General features: G+C 31.1%; 1 protein-coding gene across 9 annotated transcripts in view; it reads left to right on the top strand.

The window, feature by feature from the left end:
• Window positions 1-17,174, top strand: part of LOC135841990 (collagen alpha chain CG42342) — a 434,760-nt gene that overhangs the window by 414,464 nt on the left and 3,122 nt on the right. For 8 of the 9 annotated variants that reach the window (XM_065359244.1, XM_065359247.1, XM_065359246.1 and 5 more), the window contains 11 exons: window positions 2,221-2,300; window positions 5,922-6,011; window positions 6,738-6,782; window positions 6,901-6,933; window positions 7,051-7,104; window positions 7,195-7,308; window positions 7,573-7,617; window positions 10,683-10,736; window positions 16,606-16,632; window positions 16,719-16,772; window positions 16,847-16,873. In XM_065359244.1, coding sequence (XP_065215316.1) covers window positions 2,221-2,300; window positions 5,922-6,011; window positions 6,738-6,782; window positions 6,901-6,933; window positions 7,051-7,104; window positions 7,195-7,308; window positions 7,573-7,617; window positions 10,683-10,736; window positions 16,606-16,632; window positions 16,719-16,772; window positions 16,847-16,873 — 623 coding nt within the window. The remainder of the gene's footprint in view (window positions 1-2,220; window positions 2,301-5,921; window positions 6,012-6,737; window positions 6,783-6,900; window positions 6,934-7,050; window positions 7,105-7,194; window positions 7,309-7,572; window positions 7,618-10,682; window positions 10,737-16,605; window positions 16,633-16,718; window positions 16,773-16,846; window positions 16,874-17,174) is intronic. The other variant, XM_065359245.1, reaches the window with a different exon arrangement.

Genomic DNA, 17,174 nt, shown 5'->3' on the forward strand with positions numbered 1-17,174 from the left:
AAGGCCCCGAAGGAGTCAAAGGTGATAAAGGTGATGCGGGTCCTGTTGGGCCACCAGGCTTACCAGGCGAAAAAGGAGCCAGAGGCAAGCGCGGGAAAAGGGTAAGGTGATCATGGTTCTTTTTTCTTCTTCTTCCTAAGTCAACTTTTTCATTTGAATGAATTTTTTTTAAAAAAGTTATCGAAGTTGTTTTGATTTTAAAAAAAAATGTATACATACTCTTTTTTTCAAAAGCATGATCTAAAATGATATTATTGAAAGGTTGCGCAGAAGCCTGGCATGTTTTTACATTTTTGAAGCCTGCATTTTTTGGAAATTCAATTCTATAAATGCTCATTTTGATTTATCATGATTTGAAATTTTGAGTTGAAAAAATTGAGCTGGACTAAATTTGGTCTTTTTTATACCTAACTCTTGTCTGGAATATGCACGATACGTAACATTTGCTGCTTTTATTAGATCTTTCGCATGGTTGACTTGATTAACGAGCTTTTTTAATTTTGAAAAAAAAGGTATTGGTAATTTATTATTTTGTAATTTTGTTATATTGTGTAAGATGTCATTTGTAGGATTTTGAAAATACGAGTACTTACCTATGTTTTAGGAATGAATTTGGATTATTTTGTAGAATTTTGTTTTGAATTATTTTTTTCCTCGTAGTGCTATTGAAAGTAGGATTCTTGTGCATTTGAAATTAGTTTTGTAGGTTGGAAAAAAATCTGAAATATTTTAATTTTAATTTTTTTTTTTTGAATGGCCATTTGTGATTTTTTAAACTTATTAAAATTGATAATGAACGAAAATGCGATTTAAAAAAAATTGGCTGTTCAAATTAATTTTTTTGATTTTTGGCGAATTTTTAAAAAATCAAAAATTGCAATTTTCTGAATTTTGTGTTTATTTCTTTCAAGGTGTAAATTATGAAAATCAGTTCTCGAATTCAATCATATTTCTCCAGCCATTCTGGAGCCTCGAGCGTGGTTTTCAATTTTTCCAGAACTTTTCAATTTCTCTAGAAAGCTTGAAAATTGATTTAGGCTGCTAAAAATCGAATTCTGGTTCAGTATTGACATTTTTACGAGCTAGAGGCGATTTCCAGGTGAGCACTTCGAGTGTTTTTTTATTCGGCGATTCTTCACCAAACTTGAGATGTCGAGATAGAAATCGCCCCAGGTCGAAAATAAGTCAGAACTTGATGTTTAGCTGCTCATATTAATTTCCTTGCTCTCTTCAGGCATTTAAAAATTGTAGAGAAATTGATAAATCATTGAAGGCTCCAAAGTGACCAGAAATTGTGGAATCTGGTTTTGCAAAAGTCGATATTATTTTCAATTTTTCTGATGAAGTACATACATTAAAAAAAGATCAGAAAATTGCACTTTTCGGCTGGGAAACATTGTCAAGAATTGAAAAATCAACTTGGCTGGCTGAAGTTTTGATTATGAGTGTTTCAGATCATATTGGAGGAGGACACCTTGAGTGGTTCCTTTATTAGCTATCCATTCTCCTGTTGATCATGATTTTCAAAATTTTGGCTGGTTTGTTGAATCTGTGAAAAGTGTTGAGGTTTTTTTCTGAATTGGGGGGGGGGGTATGTGAATATTTGGACTGGGTACCCTCGACGCGCTGTAAGTCGTTTTTAAAAAAAATTGATGGTTCAAATCCAAAAAAAAATGCTCCCCTCTTTAATTTTTGATTAAAATAAGGGATCGTTTCACCTCTTAGAGGTTTTTTTTTCAAATATCATTACTTTTTAGGCTTGACTCTGTCGTAATTAGATGAAATAGGTAGGCTACCAAAGTTGTACGGTAAATACTCGATTTGTTTTTATTTCGTGTATTTTTTATTTTTATCTTTGTAAGGTGTCGGTTATTCTTTTAATTTTTTGTATCGCAATTTAGTTTTTGGCTTTGTATTAACTTTTGTGGTAGCACTGGATTTTTTTTACGTTCACCCGATAACCAACTTCACCATTGACCACATTTTGTAAGTATGACACATTTTGCTGTACATATTTTACGAACACCCTGTGGCACCAATAGTCAATATACAGTATACATACACGTCCTCTATACACCAACTTACAACCACCTACACTTTTCCATGTTTCTTTGATGTTTTATTATTTCTTCAAATCAATTATTGTACCGAATTACATACTTCTTTGTCGAGTCGAGTAAGTACTTAATGAAGTTAACTCGAGCTAATTTAAATTTATAGGTGATAAAGGAGAACCAGGCGTACCAGGATTAGCAGGCACTGATGGAATTCCAGGTCCTCAAGGTCCTCCCGGAATACCGGTAAGAAGATCGAGACTGATGTTAGATTACTTGTAGTTGTATTTAATTTGGATGACAATAAGATATAGATAAGTAAGATACCCACATGAAAAAAACTGTACAAAATTATGTAAAATTTGTAGAAAAAAAATTTAGGCATCGTTCCAGAGGATTTTGAAAGTAATTTTATCATAATTTTTAGTTCAAGGTTACTTTCGTTCCCTTTTTTTTTTGCTTTAAAAATGGAAAAAACTGCCCATTTTTCAATCGCGTTTTGATGAAGTTTTTTAGTTTTGATCTCAGCTTGTCCAACCTTTTCCCCATACTTACCCGGATACTGAGTCGAAATTGAAATTGATTTTCTTAATTTATTTTCTGTTGAAGAATGAAGTTTTCGTTTTATTTTCAAAAATGACGTTTACATTTCTTTTCTGAAAATGAAATTCAAATTTTTTTTAAAAGCACGAGCTTTCTGGAAAACGTGGGCCCGAAGAAAATTCCCTCAACCTTCTCCCCCCCCGTCGGTGGCACTACCTATAACCAAGATTTCCGGTGCTGAACCGAAGTTCATTTTTGAATTTTTGAAAATTCCAGAAATCGAGAAAAGCTGCTCTTATGGCTAATTTTTTACTATTTCATAAAAATTATTTTTTCAAAAAAAATAATGAACTGATAGGAATAACTCTTTGCTTTTTATCCTTTCAACTTCAAAACAATCATTCTTGGACCATTCTGGAGCCCCTAGAACGTTTTCAAAAATTATTTTGGAAGGGTCGAAAATGAACCTTACAAAGGGAACCTTTTGAACTCATACTTTCCTTATTGAACAAGACCAAGCTAAATGAAAAAAAAACAACGTTGTCCTAAAACCATCTCTCTAACCAAAATTTTAAGAGCAGAAGTTCATTTTTGGATTTTTGAAGAATGTTGAAAATTCAAAAAATTCAAAAAAAATTCCAAACAGCTGTTTCAAGGGTGTTTTATACCTAAGTTTTTCGAGAAATATGCATTTTTTGGAGCAAAGTGAACCAATGTGAATAATTTATTCAATTCAACTTCCAACATTTACTAGTCTTGGGCCATTTTGGAGCCTCCAGCGAGTTCTCAAATTTCTCCAGAAATTTCATATCGTTCTGGAGGTGTTGAAAATTTAATTTAGAACCTACAATTTTGATCAGTGCTTAGTATTGGGAACCCTGTTGACCGTTTTGGGTGGTTACCGTGAAATTTTAGGAGTGCCAGTTCAAAAGTGAATTTTTGACTAATTTTTTCAAATTCCAAAAAAAATGAAAAAATCAAATTTTTGAGGAAGGTTTATTACTATTGATTCGTGAATCTTTGACTAATTTTTTAAATTCCAAAAAAAGTAGAAAAATCATATTTTTGAAGGTCTACACCACCAACTCGTGAATTTTTAACTAATTTTTTGAATTCAAAAAAAAGTAAAAAAATCAAATTTTTGAAGAAGGTCTACTGCCACCGACTAAAAACAATCTTAATCGTACTTTTTTTAATCCTCCAGCAAATTTTCAATTTCGCCAATAAATAATAATACCTAATAATGAAAATTTTCTTCAGAAATGTATCGCTGAAAATACAGTATGACGCAGAAGTAGTGCCCCGGTGGCTTTTATTTCCAAGTGGAAAGAGCTAGAGAGATGAATGAAGCGGCGTTGAGTAGGGAAAAATAAGGGCTTTCAAAAGCAACCTTGAAAATTCCAGGCCCATGCACAGGGTGTCCACAAATTGAAAAACCGGTTTGGTCAAAAAATTCAAACTGGTTTTTATATTGGTTCGCATTTAGCAACTAGTTTTTGACAATCACCTAAAAATTGAAGATAGAGAAAAATGCTTGAAACTAAAGTTGTGGAGCGTGAAAAATTGAACCATTTTTGCTGATCAGATTTTGAAACCGGTTCATTAAGTTGCAGCAAGCCATCAAAAGTTACCTGATTGTAAGTTAATTAGCCATTTTCAAAATCCGGTCAGCAAAAATGGTTCAATTTTTCACGCTCTACAACTTTTATTTCAAGCATTTTTCTCTGTCTTCAATTTTTAGGTGATTGTCAAAAACTGGTTGCTAAATGCGAACCAATGAACCGGTTTCAAAATCTGATTAGACAGAATTGTGTAATTTTTCGAGCTCTACAACTTTTGTTTCAAGCTTTTTTCTCGTTCTCCAATTTTTAGATAATTTTGATAACTGGTTGCAAATTAATGAACCAGTTTCAAAATCCGATCAGCGAAAATGGTTCGATTTTTCACGCTCTACAACTTTTGTTTCAAGCATTTTTCTCTATCTTCAATTTTTAGGTGATTGTCAAAAACTGGTTGCTAAATGCGAACCAGTGAACCGGTTTCAAAATGTGATTAGACAGAATTGTGTAATTTTTCTCGCTCTACAACTTTTGTTCCAAACTTTTTTCTCTATCTACAATTTTTGGGTATTTTTTGTTAACTGGTTGCAAATTAACGAACCGGTTTCAAAAAATTCATATCACGTTTTTGTCGCCTTGGTGTGTAGAATACATTGCGCCAATAAGAACCAGTTTGAAGTTTTTGACCAAACCGGTTTTTCAATTTGTGGACACCCGTTCGTGGGCCTGAAATTTTCAAGGTTGCTTTTGAAAGCCCTTATTTTTCCCTACTCAACGTCGCTTCATTCATCTCTCTAGCTCTTTCCACTTAGAAATAAAAGCCACCGGGCACTACTTCTGTGTCATACTGTATACAAAAATTGTCATTAAATGGGTTTTCGGGACATGATCTTTCGATTTAGCCAAGTTTCGTTCAAAACGGATACTGCCAGTTCCAAAAATTTCCTTGTTAGCTAGTTCATTTTTTTTTTTTTTAAAGAAAAAAAACTGGAGAAAACAATGGTAGCAGTTTTTTGGTCATTTTTGCTAATCTCAAAAAAATCGAGAAAAATGTTTTCCAAGTTGGCAATAATGGTGCTTAGGTACCAAAACATTGGCATTCAGGAATTATATCTCTCGCTAAGTTTTGCATAATTGTTGAAATTTTTTTTTCAAAATATGAATTTACCCAGGAATTGGTGATTTGAAATTTTTTAGCCCCTCAATGGAACCCTAAACGTGGTCTTGGATTTTGATGGCAATTGGCCTAGGTCGGCGCAGAATTTTAAATACTATATCTTTTAGAACTGGGTCATTTTCCCCCAAATTTATGATTTTCCTGAAAAATGTCCCCTCTTAAAGAACCGAAATACATTTCGTCTTCGGAGAACCTTCCGAAGCTAAAATTTCTGGGTGACTTTCGACTCAAAATGAAGGTCTCCACTAAATTTGGTCAGAATCCTCTGCCTTTTTTTTTTTTTTTTGTTTTTGAAATCAGCCCTAATGTGCTGACGTTATTTTCTGCAGGTTTTCAAAGTTTATTTTTTTTCATACATATTTCCACTGAGGACGTAATTTTGAACCAAATTGTATAAGTTTTATTCCTACATTAAGTTCATACACTTCCATTCGAATGTATGCTCTTGAAAAAAAAAAAAAAAATAGATATGTCTTCTTCGTTTATCAAACACCCGAAATTATATCCACAATTAAAAGTTTTTCCCTTCGGCTTAAACTTGATTCATTTTTTGATACTGGCTAAATATAATTGGAACATGTTTCACAGGGTGCATCCGGACCAAGAGGTGATAAAGGAGACTATGGTGATATCGGACCACCCGGCTTAATGGGTCCTCCTGGATTACCTGGACCTCCAGTAAGTCACGCTTTTCTAGTTTCAACCTATTAATGATACAGGTCCCTATTGGAAACAATTCGCTGCTCGTGACGCGATGACGATTCGTGCGAAGCTGCGGACTTTCGGGTTCAACTTGAAAGAAACCTACGTATATTACACGAGTACACTTGGGATAATTTTCGAGAAGAGTTGTGTTTTCGTCTCCGGCAACTTTTTTTTTTCTTTTAATAAGGGATCAGAAAGTTCGCCGAATAAACGACGTTAAACGTGGCTGATGCTCTTGTACATTTGTTTTGCGATGTGTTGTGTCCTCCTGTTTGTCGCTTGGTGTACTCGTATAGTGTGTGTGTACAAATAATAATAAAAGCCGAATGTCTGTTGAACTTAAATCTGTCACGTACAAGTGTACTCGAAATATACAGCTCAAGTTTTTCCACGCTATGATAGTATTATGTTATGATGTCGTCTTCGTCTTCGCAGCTCGCGCGACGTGTTCATTTGTGTATAATATAAAGTACTCTATGCTAAAAAAGACGCTCGCGCGTCTGCGTTTACTTAACTCGTGTATGTATTTACACATGATGCTGTGTACACTACGTACATACATATTATGTGTATAGAGTATACTTACCATAAACGTATACACTTATTTGTATAGTGTTTTCGTGCACGTACTTAAACTTTACCTATCCTATCCATGTGTATACGTCATTAAGTTTTAATATTTTTACCCTGTTTGTGTAGGGATACCCGGGTACCAAAGGAGAAAAAGGAGATAAAGGCGAATCTGTAAGTAGATTTATAATATATCCTGGACGTAGCAATTTACCCAACGGCTATAATCGATTTTAATGGTTTACTGTTTTTTTTCCTTTCTCTCTCTCTCACACTTGTTCGTTTCATCCAGAAATATAATAATAAGAAGATAAGAAGAAGACAAGTAAGCCGAAGCATTATTGCTCTATATTGTTTACTCGATCGTGTATGTAAAATGAGTAAAAAAAAAACAACGTGTAATTGATCTCGCTCCTTTTTTCTCGTTTGTTTGATTTTTTAGCAACAGTTCCAAGGAGATGCTGCCTATGATAGTATGTTAGTGGCGGAACCACCGGTATGTATCTGATCTATGATTTTGTTGGTTTGGGAGATGCACTGTATGTGTATGCAGATGGATATTGATTTTTATCGATGATTTACACAGCAGCATGTGATGGTTGGACCTCCAGGACCTCCTGGAATACCGGGTCCACCTGGTTTACAAGGTCCGCCAGGAATTAAAGGTGATAGAGGATTAGATGGTTCGAAAGGAGAAAGGGTAAGTTGAGTTTGAATTGGATTAGTTTTTTTTTTATGTAGTACTCTGAAGAACTAGATTGAAATTTTTTTTGGATCTGATCAGATCAGGAAATTGCCAATTTGAAAAGATGAAATCGTATCTACCCTTGGATTCGATCAGACTTGGTCCTTATCTGGATCCAATATAATCAAATCAGATCTGATTAGATCCAAGCATACTTGAATTGCGATTAAGCATTGACGCTTAAGGTACTCGTATCTTATTTAAAAATTTAATTTTCAGGGCGACAAAGGAAGTAGAGGAGATCCGGGACCAATGGGTTTACCAGTAAGTACTTTAGATATGTCAATATAGGTTCAGATCTTTAGATAAGTATAGTATGTACTTGACTAGTTTTTAAATCTTGGAAGTACAAATATTAATGTGCTTCAATCTTGGTTAATTTTGATACACTAAATTACTTACCCTTTCATGAATCTTGAACCCTCCACCCCACCCCAAAAAATTAAATTTATTGTAGGGTGTGATTTGGTTCTGCATTATTTGAGTTTGGAAAGTTTTTTGAAACGTTTACCGAAGACAGTGAGTCCATTGTCTATTTTTAATGCAATTTTGATCCATAACTTATACGAGTCAAGATCATACCTCATTTCTAGCCATTCTGGAGCCTCCAGCGTAATTTTAGATTTTTCTAGAATTTTTAGAAATTAAGTTTGGCTGCTAAAAAGCGAGTTGTGACTTAATTTTCGACTCATGAGCCAATCTAGGCTCCAGAATGACTCGAAATTGTGAAAGTCTGATTCTGGAGGTTGAAAAGTTTTGATTCTAAAAATTTTTATTCTGGTCATCAAATTTAGACTTATTTTTTTTAGCTGCAAACCCTTTCAAGATTCTATAAAATTCGTTCATAAATTCCAGGATGAATTTCTTGATAATTGATTTCAAATCTCTTCTCTCAGAAGGAAAGGGTCAGATACTGAAACGAAAAATTGGAACTGAACATAACCCTTGAAACTTTCCTCTCACCTTCTATCCTCACGATGGTCAAAGGGGATATTATGACAGTCTCTAATCATACTCAACTCACCAGAAGAGATCTTAAAAATGTTGGGCAAAATTGAAACATCTGCAGCCTTCTTTTCGGAGTCTCTAATCTCAAGATTGTGATACATATTTTGATCTCACAATTTCTTATTTTTCGATTTTTCTCTCCGAAGTTTTCAATTTTGATATTTTTTGATCTCAAAATGATACATACTTTCAGATTTTTCAATCTTGAGAAATTTTTTCATTTTCTCGAATTTTTTTGTGTTTAAAATTTCCGTCTGCAGAGTTTCTGATTTGAAATTTTTCTTCCAAAGTATTTTGATCTTAAAGTTCTAAAATTTTTCATTTTGACATTTCTACAAAAAGAGTTCTCAATTTTAAGACTAAAATCTCAATATTTTTTTTTTTCAATTTTGAGACAATTTATGTGGTTTTAAAATTTTTTCGATTTCATGACTTTTTTTCTTCAGATTTAGACTCAAAGCTTTTGATTTCATAATATTTCACTCGAAATTTTTTAATATTTGAAACTTTTGGTTTCACTTCTGTCCAATTATGTTTTTGATTTGAACATTTCTTTCAAGATTTTTTGACCTGAAAGTTTTTTTGAAATTTCTAATGTTGACATTTTCAAAATGATTTTCAATGGTGAGACTGTGTTCTCAAAATCTATTGCTTTTGCGATGTTTTTTCAAAAAAAAAATTTCAATGTTTCTAAATTTTTCGATTTTATGATTTTTTTTCTTGAGATTTAGACTTTCAGAGTTTTTGATCACAAAATATTTCTCTCGAAATTTTTCAATTTTTAAACCTTTTGGGCTCACTTTTTTTTTTGAGACTTTTATATCCAAAGTTTTCGATTTTGAGATTTTTTTTCTAGAATTTTTCTTCTTGAAAGTTTATGAAATTTCTAATTTCAACATTCTTAAAAAGATTTTCAATTGTGACACTTTGATCTCAAAATCTTTTGCTTTTGAAGATATTTTTCAACGAAATTTTCCAGTGTTTCTTATTCAAATTATCCGATTTTATGATCTTTTCTTCAGATTCAGACTTTCAGAGTTCTTGATCTCAAAATATTTCACTTGAAATTTTTCAATTTTTAAACCTTTTGGGCTCACTTTTTTTTTTGAGAGACTTTTATTATCCAAAGTTTTTGATTTTGAGATTTTTTTCAAGAATTTTTCTCCTTGAAAGTTTTTTTTTGAAATTTCTAATTTCAACATTCTTAAAAAGATTTTCAATGGTAGGACTTTGATCTCAAATTCTTTTGCTTTTGAGATGTTTTTTCAAAAAAAATGTTCAGTGTTTCTTAATTTTTCCATTTTATAATTTTTTTTCTTCATGATTCAGACTTTCAGAGTTTTTGATCTCAAGATATTTCATTTGAAATTTTTCAATTTTTAAACCTTTTGGGCTCACTATTTTTTTTTTTGAGACTTTCATATCCAAAGTTTTTGATTTTGAAATTTCTAATTTCAACATTCTTAAAAAGAGTTTCAATGGTGACACTTTGATCTCAAAAACTTTTGCTTTTAAAGATGTTTTTTCAACGAAATTTTTCAGTGTTTCTAAATTTTACGATTTTACGATTTTTTTTCTTCAGATTCAGACTTTTGGAGTTTTTGATCTCAAATATTTGACTCGAAAGTTTTACGTTTTCAAACCTCTTCTCAAGATTTTTTGCTTCGAGATTTTTCTTTTACGACTTTTTATCCCAAAAAAGTTTCCAATTTTGACATTTACAAAATCCAATTTTGAGATTTTTTTTCAATTTTTTTCTCAATAATGAGACTTTTTTATTTCGAGATTTTTTGCTTTCATGATTCATGTATTTCTTCAGATTCAGATTTCAGAGTTTTTGATCTCAAAATATTTCACTTGCTATTTTTTTGTAAGGATGCTCCGAACACGCTGTGAAGGCCAAAAAATTACAACTTCATGTGCGTTTTTTTTTTTTTTTTGAAATTTGCTCGATACGAGTGTTGATTTTTAAGGGAAAGTGAATGGATACTTCAATGTTTCAAGTCGAACACCTCACTCATTTTTCAAAATTATGATATTATGGAAGGAACTTCATTTGCAAAAAATTTATAATTTTCCACACCTTGTTTAGTAGAAAAATTTCTCAAGCTGAATTTTGAAAACTTCTAAAACGAGTAATTTCAGAATCACCGAAAATAATTCAAATCAGGGTTGTACTAGTCAATTTGATTCACCATAACATTGTGTATGTAGATTGTAGAATATTGGTTCAATTTTTTTTTTATTGAAATGATTTAGTGTTGATATATATGTACATGCAGTTTACATTAATTTCTTTGCACGTTAATTTTTTTCACCAGGGTCCAATGGGCATACGAGGAGACTTGGGTCCAGTTGGTAAAGCGGGGCCACTGGTAAGACCTAATTATCCTTAAAAACAAATTGTTTTCAACCGAGTGAAGACTGCAGCTTACCAATTATTAATTTAGCCATTATTATTCGAACAATACGGCGATGATTTCTGCGAAATCGTACTTCGTATTATTTTTTTTTTCTAAATATTAATAATTTTTATTCGCAGTAACTATTTGAAAAAAAGTAATATCTCGCGATGTATTTTTTTATTTTAATTTTCTGGTAAAATTGAAACAAAAGTGATACGTTATATCGTGACTTTTTGGAATTTTTTGTCGATCAGATAAATATACAATAGTTACTGAATTTTAATTTTTGATTTTTTTCTTTATTTTTTTTTTTTTTGGTGTAACCAAAGAATTTTTTAAAAAAGTAATTTATTTTGACGATGAAATTTTAACCCCATTTGTATACGTACTAACAGTTTTACATTGATTTTACTAATACGACTTACTACGTTTGAAAATAAAAAAAATTGCAAATTGATTTTTGAAAAAGACCCCAAACGATTACGTGTAATAATTGTGTAATTAATAAAAGGAAAAAAAAGGTAAGTTAATTAGTACATACGTACGTATAATTAAATATAAATAATAAATATTTTGTAGAGAGTGGACTTGAGAAAAATTACAAATTTTTTTTTTCCTGTAAAAATGTATAAAATTTTTAATCTCTATATTCGAACTAGCTTGGATGTGTCTGTAGAACGTAAACACAGAGTAAAACGTAGCGGTAAAAAAAATTCATTAATTGAGGCGGTGTGTGAGATTAGATTGGAATGTGGCCAAAAAATCATACCATACAATTTGGAACAACGAAACGATCTCGTATAATTCCAGATATACCCAAACACAACAGAGGAACATTATCTGGTGTGCAATTATCTCCATGTCTCGGATGCTTGTTAGTAACACGCATATTATTATTATTAATACCATAAAAGAACTATAAGTAAAAAAAAAAAGAAGCTAAAACATATATCTGCGCATGCGCAATCCAGCTTTTATAACGGCTAATTGAAGCTAATAATATGTAAATTTCTTTTTACCTATTACCGAGGGTTTTCATTATATTTGATTGCAGTATATTATCATCTTTTATACGGTTCTTCCGTTTGTACGTATTTTTTTTGATTTGTGCCCCGCCCCGTCAAACGAAACCAAACGAGGAAGAAAAGGTGTAAATTGAGGGTTTTTAATTGCGACGAATTAATAACGTACGTTGATCTCATAAATACGTCCATGCTAGTTTCCTCTTTATTATTATTTTTTGTTTCCATGTTATATTACAACATACCTTGTATAATGTGTAAAATTTACTTCTAGATATGTTACTGTAATGTGTAATGCGTTTTAAGTGTGTGTGTTTGTGTTTTTGTTTTCTTTTTTTTTTATCTAACGCGTATACCTTTTTTTAGGCCTAATTGTTCGTATTATTTAAGAATAATATGCCTATATCTTGCGATAAAATGGAGAAAGAGCCATGAAAGAAAAGAACAAAACAAATTTTAACAATTTTGAAGGCGTACCCTTTTTTTTTTTTTTTTTTTTTTACAAAATATCTATATTGTTTCGTCTGGTAATTAATTTTTGGAAGAATTTTCAACAAAGTGTGTGACGAAGAAAGAACAACTTTTCTCGTAGTTTACTTACTTATACTTTTTACTTATTTTTGATGTCAAAAAAAAAAAAAAAACAAAAAGAAGAAATTTATTACGCAATAGCCGTGCATTCGAAGCTTGGAAAATTTCCGTATTTAAGTACAAATTAGTGGTAAGATCATAAATTAACCGTTAAGCATATGGTAGTTTATTGTAATAAGATTATTATTACCCGAAAACAATTTATTGCTTTGAGAGGCAGCGTGTTTTGTTTTCGACTGGTTTTTTTGCAAGTATATTTGTACCTACTCGTATAAATGTGGTCATGATGATAATTTTTTTTTTCTATTATTTTTACGATTAATATGAGATTCGAATTACATATTATGTAAATGTGTGTACAGTTTAATAAGTTATATATACATAAAGTTATTGTTTCTGCATGTGAATATTTTATTTAGTCAACGGAATGGCTTTTTGCTGAGATGAATGGAGGGCCGAGGGGGGTTGGTAGGTAGGGGGTTTGTGTTGATGATGGTTTGGTCGTTGAAAAGTGAAAATGAGAGAAACATAGAGAATAATAAAATTGAAATTACATAATAAATGTTGAAAATTTGATTTAAAAAATTAGCAGTTTTTGAGTAAACTTTGAAACTGAAATGGTGTCTGAAAGTTTATTTTTTCTTCGCGAAAATTCCAAAATAACATTTTATTTATCCATCAGTTACTTTTTTCTTTTTTTTGAAATCTGGATTATTTTTTTTGTTAATCTGGATAATTTTTGTAACTTTTAGACCAAAATTTTTAATACTTTTGTAAATTTTCTGAATTTTCAATTATTTATTATTTTATTCTGAGCCTCCTCCAAAGTTGATATTAAATGTATTATAAAATAGAGTGAATTCGTTTTTTAAGATTTCTTCTAAAATTCTCTATATTTTGAATAATTACTTACCTAATACATAATATTATCCAATAATTCAATGATTTTCAAGAATTAAAATTGATCTATCATTGGAAAACCAGAACCAATGTTTAAGCTTCTGAGGCTGATTTTCTCATTTCCCTCCATTTTTGTAAGTGATGGAAAAAGATTATTCGCCCTCCTTCAATCCAAATCGATGATGATCACTTTCAGACCAATCTTGAACCTCTCCTGCGAAAATTGATTTTTTCGAGCATGCTATGTGGGGAGGGTGAAGAAGTTTCTGGTAATTCTCAGCGATAAAGGTGATTTTCACTCATACCTACCAAATTTTGAAAAAGGTTTTCTATGTAGTACTTCTTATCCTATGCTGTGAGAAAATCAAGTTTTTCTGAAACTTCCAGAGTCCCAGATCAGCTGGATAATAGTCGAAAATCGTCTCGAGAAGTGGATTGCAGTACAGAAACCGATTTTTAGGCGTCTTCCTCGAGATTTGATTTTTTAAATAAAAAATTTGTACCTGTGGGCCATTTCGATTATTAGGTATTGAAAATCGAACAAAAATTCAGATATCATTTTCGACGATTCAAAATTTGGTTTTGAAGTGTGGAAGACATGCTGTTTCAGTAAAGTTTTTTTTTTTTTTAAACAACTTTCAGTTCAATCAGGACATTTTTTCAGTTACGTATTCGGTTCTTCTCGGATCCAAAATGAGTCAATTTACGAATATTAAAAATAATCAGTTTTTGAGTAGGTACCTATCTAATTAGTGTTTTTTGCTTGATTATGCGTTAATTTCTTTTGAAAAAAAAAGATCGAATCGAAAGATCGATTTATTTTGAATGAATTGATGGTCTTTTGAGCATCGATCAATTTGATTTCAATTGATATTTGAGTCGATTAACCTGTACAATTTTTTTCCACTTGAAATTGGATGACAATTTTCTAACTGAGTTAAAAATGTATTAGTTCTTGCTGCGTTTGATCAATTTTCATCTTCAAATATTTAATGTGTCTAATACAAATTCATTAACCGATCATACAGTAAATTTTCGATTTTTTGGTAAATTTTATTTTTATTTTATTCATTTTTTTTAAAAAAGAAAGTTATTGATTAAAATTGATTTTTATGTGGAAAATAATCAACTGTGGATATAAGATAAGTTTTTGAATCAGTTTGAATGATCCAATACTTATCGATTGATCAGTCATTTTTTAAAAACTGTTTTTTGGTCTAAAGAATAAAGATAAGAAATTGATAGGTACCTACTTTTTTTTCTTGAAAATTAATTTTATCGATTTTAAGGAGAAAAGAGCTGCCCCATTTTTGAATCCTTCGATCAGTTCTGAGTTCATGTCCAATCAATTAATTTCGAAAAAATTGATTTTCAATAATTTTTACAAAAAAAAATTGTTATACAATTTTTGGTATTCTGAATTATCATCCGATTTTAAATTGGTCTTAACAAATGGTCAATTCGAATATTCGTTCATCAAATTGAGTAGTTTGCAAGAGTATTGTTTATTGATCGATAACAGATTTTAAAATTTAGCTTATGTAATATTGATAAAGTGGATATTTTTGTTTTTTGAAACATTTGAGTGTTGCACCCATTTTAAAAAAATTGAGGAGTGATATCTTTTTTAAAAAAATTGAATGCAAATTTTTTCAACTGAAATTTTTGATCTTTGAGTACCTGACGGGTATTTTTACCAAAAAGGGCTCCAATTTAGGACCTAATGGGGTTCGAAAAAATGCGATCTTAATTTTTTAAAAATTGCTTGTAACCGAGTTGATACCTAACTATTAAAGTAGGTATTTAAAGAAACATGGAATGAACATGTTGTCTGTCTCAAAAAACTCGAGGGGCATTAAATATGGAAAGAAGAAAATTGACTGAAAATTCGAGAAAGGGGAGAGGGAGTTGAATAGAGTTTGAAAAAAAATGGTGATTCGTTGGCTTGATTTTCAAATTAATTACGAAAATGAACCAGCAGCTTGACGAATAATGAAAGTTGGAAAGTTGAAAGGTGGTGAAAAAAAGTTGAAAAATGTCCTTTTTTTAAAACTTTATTCAAAGCAAGTACAATTTGTAAGTTTGGCGTTATTAAACTATTTGTACCTTTTTTTCAATAGTAAGTATTCGACAATTAAATTAAAATTTTTTTTGACTTCATTTTCTGAGCACCCTGTACATAACTTTTCAACTTCTAAAAAGAAGAATATGATAATTCATCTTGGAAATTCTAACATAACACCTATTTGATTTTAATAAAATTTTGAAAATTGAGCAATAGATTTCCTATAAATTCGTATTTGAGTTCATCGATTCGAAAAAATTGTAAAAAAAATGATCTCATCGATCATTTTTGTCTTGGCTTTTGTGTGGTTGTATTTTCGAATAAATTTTAATACTCAAACTTGAGCAAAAAAAATATTACTTTGAATGATACACCTAAAAATACGTACCTATACTAAAAAAAACAATCAGTTCAGCTGGGAATTTGAATTAAGATTAGTTGTTCTTAAACAGACGAGAGATCATGTCACATGTCGAGAAAAATAATCGTGTTCAGTTTTGAAACCAGCCACTTAATCATTTTTTTATGTAATAAAAATAAAAATAATATGACGGGATAATCACTTATTTTACCTCATGTCATATGTAGATGACAATCGAAGATAAAATTTTTGGGAAACGTACCAACTCTTCGACATGACAGCTTCGATGTGGCCTATTCTTTATTATAATTACCTACATACTTATTTTAATAGTATAAAATTGATATTATTACATTTTGGTACCTAGACAAAAAAAAAAAATTCAGAGGCATGATCATTTTGCATGTTTTGCTTTAAATGGCCTGACATTGGGAACATACAAATGTACGAATCTTACATGTCAAAGAAATATACACAGCTGGAAGGCTGTGAATGCTACGGATGAATCTCTGTATGATGCCGATACCGAACAACTTGATTTGCTTTCCATTAAATCATATTTTTCCGCTGACGCTTATTTTATTTGCTAATTAAATAACCTTTTTTTTTCTTCTTCTATACTTCGATACTTACGTACGTACGTATACCATTATTTATTTTCAATTTAAACATAAGTATCTACGTATACACAACACATTTACTTTCAACTTGGGGAACGCTCGCTGTGAATGTTTATTTTTTATTCAATTTTCTCGGAATATCTACTCGAGTAAAAAAAAAAAATTTCAAAGGTTTTAACCAATTTTTCTCATACTCATTCGCAGCGCTGCGATATTTTCCCAGCACTGAGCGATTCGAATACGAAAGAATTAATTGTTTTTTTGTTTTATTTTCATTTAGGGACCTCCTGGTTTGGATGGAATGAAGGTAACTGGAACCCATTTACGAGTTTGATTTTTACCCTTTTTTTATTGTTTGTAAATTTAATTTTAATTACGATTATTTATTCGCAGGGAGGTCAAGGAGAACCTGGAGCTAAAGGAGATCGCGGTGACCCGGGCTTACCAGTTGGTATCAATTTCTATGTAATATTTACTCTGTAACGAGAGACTGTTTACATTGTACTTTTCTATTTGTTTAGGGCACAGATGGAATACCAGGGGTTGAGGTACACAACTTGAACTGAATTCATAGTTTTAATTAGAAAATTAAATCGATAATTTAGAATCAATTGTATTTGTATAGGTAGTTTTTAAGTTCTTCTATGTTTTGGTTTGTCGTTGAGATTTGTGTGTCTTTCGTTTTCTTCATTTTGTTAATGCGTCTTAAATTACGTTATCTTCGTAGTTCGTAGTAAGAGCTTTACTGATACTTTTTATTCGTGAAATTTAATTATTTGTAGCTTTTTGTACTGTAGTATACGTCGCAGATGGCAGTGTTCCTTTCTGCTGTGCGTTCATGGCTCCCCC

The sequence above is a fragment of the Planococcus citri genome, chromosome 3, assembly GCF_950023065.1.
Source record: "Planococcus citri chromosome 3, ihPlaCitr1.1, whole genome shotgun sequence".
NCBI lineage: Eukaryota > Metazoa > Arthropoda > Insecta > Hemiptera > Pseudococcidae > Planococcus > Planococcus citri.